The sequence below is a fragment of the Alligator sinensis genome, unplaced genomic scaffold, assembly GCF_000455745.1.
Source record: "Alligator sinensis unplaced genomic scaffold, ASM45574v1 scaffold634_1, whole genome shotgun sequence".
NCBI lineage: Eukaryota > Metazoa > Chordata > Crocodylia > Alligatoridae > Alligator > Alligator sinensis.
In genome coordinates, this window is record NW_005842558.1 from 461,079 (window position 1) to 464,885 (window position 3,807).

Below are 3,807 nucleotides of genomic sequence, written 5' to 3' on the forward strand. Positions count from 1 at the left end.
GCTGCTACCCCTTAAAGGGCCAAGCCCTACGCATCACCGCCCCGCCCCTCCCCCGCAATGAAGACGCAGCACGTTGCCTTTTTTTTGTAATCTTTTTATTTTTGTTTTTTGTACAAACACCAATGGGGGAGGGGCCAGTGGTCCCCCGCCCCCTGCCCCTCCCCCCGGTCCCGGGTCTAGTCTGAGTCAGACAGGACGATGATCTCCTCCGGGTCACACTGGGTTGCCACGCTGGTCTGTGGGGGAGAGGGCAAGGGTCAAGGGCCAGGGATCAAGGGTAGCCCTGCACCATCCCCCCACCTACCCCAACCCTCACCTTGCAGGCCTTGGCCAGGAGTTGCCGGTGCCCCCATGGCTGCGGGCTGCTCTGGGAGCTGCTGACTAGGCTCTGGAAGGGGGAGTCGCAGCGCGTGGAGTCGGGCAGGGGGCTCTGGCGGGTGGGGCACAGCCCTGAGCCCTCATCTTCCTCCTCTGAGCCCACACTGTGAACCTCGATGCAGCTGCTGCCAGGGAAGGTGCAGGACAGAGGGAGTCAGGCAGGTGGGGGGAAGCTGCAGGACTCCCCCACCCATCTTGGGGCCTGTCCTGACCCCCCCAGCCTCCCCCCTGCTCCATGCTGCTGCAGGTTCAGGGGCTGCCCCCAGCCCCACCCCGCCCGGCCCCTCTCACCTCCTGTTGAGAGCCAGCTTGTGGCGCCCCCGCTTGTGGGCCGGGGGCCCAGTGCTGCCATTGGAGCTGGTGGAACTGATGGGGCTTCGCGCCCCGTTCTCCAGGGGCCAGGGGGCCCGGGGCCACTCAGGGGTGGGCGGCCGCTGCCTCTTAGCAGGCAGCTGAGTCCGGAGCTCATGATCTGCCCCTTCCAGCTCCTTGGCCACTGTGGCTGGCTCCACGGGGCAGATGCCCAGGTCAGTCCGAGAGGAGACTGCCTCGGGGGAGGGAGGGCTCATGGCGGTGGCCTCAGAGGGGGCAGGGGGGGGAGGGGCAGCCTTGGGGGTGGCTTCAGAGCCCCCCGTGCCTTGGGGAGAGGGGGGTGGCGTCTCGCTGGACTCCAGGGGCAGTGCTTCAATCTCCAGCACAAACATCTCGTGCGCAGGGCTGGGGCTAGAGCCCTCTGCTTCTGCTTCCTCAGTGCCACCTGGCTCAGGCTCTGGGTCCTTGCATGGCTGGAGGCGTCCCTTGCTCGTCGTAGGGGCCGCAAGCTTCTCTTCCTCCCCTTCATGTTCTATCTCCTGAAATGTGCGATCTTCCATGCCTGACAAGGATGGCAGCAGCTCTTCACTCAGCTTCATGCACTGGTCATCCTCTGTGGCATCGCCAACTGCAGCCTCCTCTGGGGGGAGGCACCAAAGAGATCAGAACCGAGGCCTGCAGGCTTCCAGGTTTCCCATGTGCCTCCCAGAGCAGGAACAAGATCCCAGGCATCCAGGGACAGAACTCCTCAGACTCCACTCCCTTCCCAGAGCAGGGACAAGACCCATTCGTCTAGGCTCCCAGGCTCTCCCCATCCTTCCCAAAGCAGCAACAGAACCCCTCAGACCCCAGTCCTTTCTCAGGGGTCACGTACCCTTCGCTAGAGCATCTGCTACCCCTTCCGCTGCCTCCCCAGCCAGGCTCTGCTGCGGTTCCCCCTCTGCGTCTGTGCTCAAGGCCTCTTCTCTCTCAGAGTCTTCCTCCTCCTCCTCTTCTTCCTCCACCTCCTCTGCTCGCGATGCCATACTGCTCCCAGCCACTGGACTCCTGCTGGCCTGGGGTGGGTGACAAGACAGGGCAGGTCACTTGCTGTGTTTGCAGGAACCCTACCACCTCACAAAACACCCTCACTCCCAGGCTCCTCCCCACTTGGGAAAGGTGGCCCCCAAGGCTCCAGCCACTCTGTGCTCGTCAGGTTCTCCTGTGGCCCAACCCTCCGCTTTCACCTCTGCACTGGGGTCCCCATCCCCCAGGTCAGGCTGTGCTGGGGGGCAAGGGCCAGGGGTGCCCCGGACCTGCCCTGCCCGTCTACGGATCCTTTCTTCCTCCTCGCTCTCATCCTGCAGCTGGGCGTAGTGCGAGATGACGCTCTCCAGCCGATTCAGAGCTGTGGTCTGGTTCTCCCGCAGACGCCGGGCCAGCATTGGGTCCGTCAGCGCAGGATCTGTGCCTACAACCACATGAGGGAGAGGGACAAATAAACTAAGCATCCACAGCCCAACCTTCTGCTCGAAAGGCACTAGCGTCCCTGCAACCAGATTAGCCAGTAGACCCCACAGCATGTAAAGAAGAGGCTCAGTGCTCATCAGCGGGGTCCTCCATCTACCACCCTGTGTTAGCAGGAGAGAGGCACAGCTCTCCCTTGAGCAGCAGTAGGCAGAGGCCACTTGGGCCATGCCAGCCCCACACACCCTGCACTCACCAGGGCGGTAATGGTCGGTGAGATGGCTGCCAAAGTTGTAGATGAGGTCGAGGTGGCGGCGCTCCTGGAGCCGGTTGCCGACATCCCGAAAGGCATCCTGGGCCATGCTCTCTATTTGACGCTTCTTCAGGGCTAGGCCATGGCGGGCACTGGCCTTCTGAATGACCTTGAGGATGTCAGAGTAGTCAGGGAAGATGTCAGGACGGTTGATGAAGCGCTCGATGCGGCGGTTGACCTCTGGGTAGCGGGTGCCACGGTAGGGGATGCGCTGCTCAATGACGCGCCCGGTCAGGCTGCTGCACTGCTTCAGCTCGCACAGGCGCTCAAAGATTCGCATCATGCGGCGCTTGAGCCGGCTCTCCTGCAGGTAGGTTGAGTCCTCGCTGTCCATCTCCGTCAGGTCCAGCTCCCGCTCCTGTAGCCGGCGGATCTCCCCCATGTAGATGTGCAGCAGGTTCTCCAGGTACCGGATCTGCCGCTTGGAGCCTGTCCCATGCCGCCCTGCCCCAACCTCTGCCTCCATGGCTGCCAACTCGCTCCTGCCCGCCTCAGTGTCCACTGTCTCATGCTCCTCAATGTTGTTCTGCTCCTGATTCGTGGCAGGGGGTGGGCAAGGAGCGGGGACAGCACTGATGGCCAGCTTACGGCGCTGGGTGTTGGCCTTGAGCACAGTGCATACTTCATTAATGTAGACATACACCTTGTGGTGCCGGGCCTGCACGCGTGTCAGGCAGCGGCTCAGCACATTGCGGAATTCAGCTGAGCCCAGGAATGCGGGACTGGCCTTCTGGTGCCGACCCGTCAGGTAGGGGACCACCTCGGGGTGCTCCTCCGTCAGCTGGGAACAGCAGGCTAGGAACTGTTGGTGACAGACGCACAGAAAAGAGGCAGGTGAGGCTGGGGTCAGCCAGGCACGGTGCTCCAGGAATTGAATGGGGTCAGGTCAGGGTAGGGGTGAGAAAGGGAAGAGATAGGCAGGGAGCAAGTATCAGTGCTCCACGGACTAGGGGAAGGAAAGCAGGCAGGTGGGGAAGGGGTCAGGGGTCAGCCAGACATGCTCCAAAACCTGGGGGCACAGGGGGAAGCCAGAGGGGGTGACAGTGAGCAGCTGGGGTCTGGGCCCCGCTCCACCTCCCCGCGCTGTCACAGGGGAGCCCCCCCTCCACCCCCAGGGCAGCCTGGAGAACTGAGCACAGTGCGCTGGGCAGTGTGCAGTGCAACCCACCCTGGGCTGGGGATAGAGAGGACCAAGGAGCCTAGGCTGGCACGCGAGGGGAACTCACGTCGGCAAACAACTGCTCGTTCTCAGCCTGGAAAGCGCCCCTGTCCTGGGGGGCCGTGGCGGCAGTTGTGGGACCATCCAGGGGGGCCTGGCTGGGGGGCTGGGGGGAAACGGCGTGGGCCGAGGGGCCATC

At 63.4% G+C, this 3,807-nt stretch overlaps 1 protein-coding gene across 1 annotated transcript; it reads right to left on the reverse strand.

Moving 5' to 3' along the window:
- Positions 1 to 78: 78 nt before the first annotated feature.
- Positions 79 to 3,807, reverse strand: DAXX (death domain associated protein; the record flags this gene model as incomplete). Its single annotated transcript, XM_006032296.3, has 7 exons — positions 79 to 236; positions 317 to 503; positions 670 to 1,330; positions 1,565 to 1,745; positions 1,917 to 2,140; positions 2,393 to 3,251; positions 3,676 to 3,807. Coding segments are annotated over 7 exons (2,304 nt in total), but the record flags the coding sequence as incomplete, so codon positions are not given.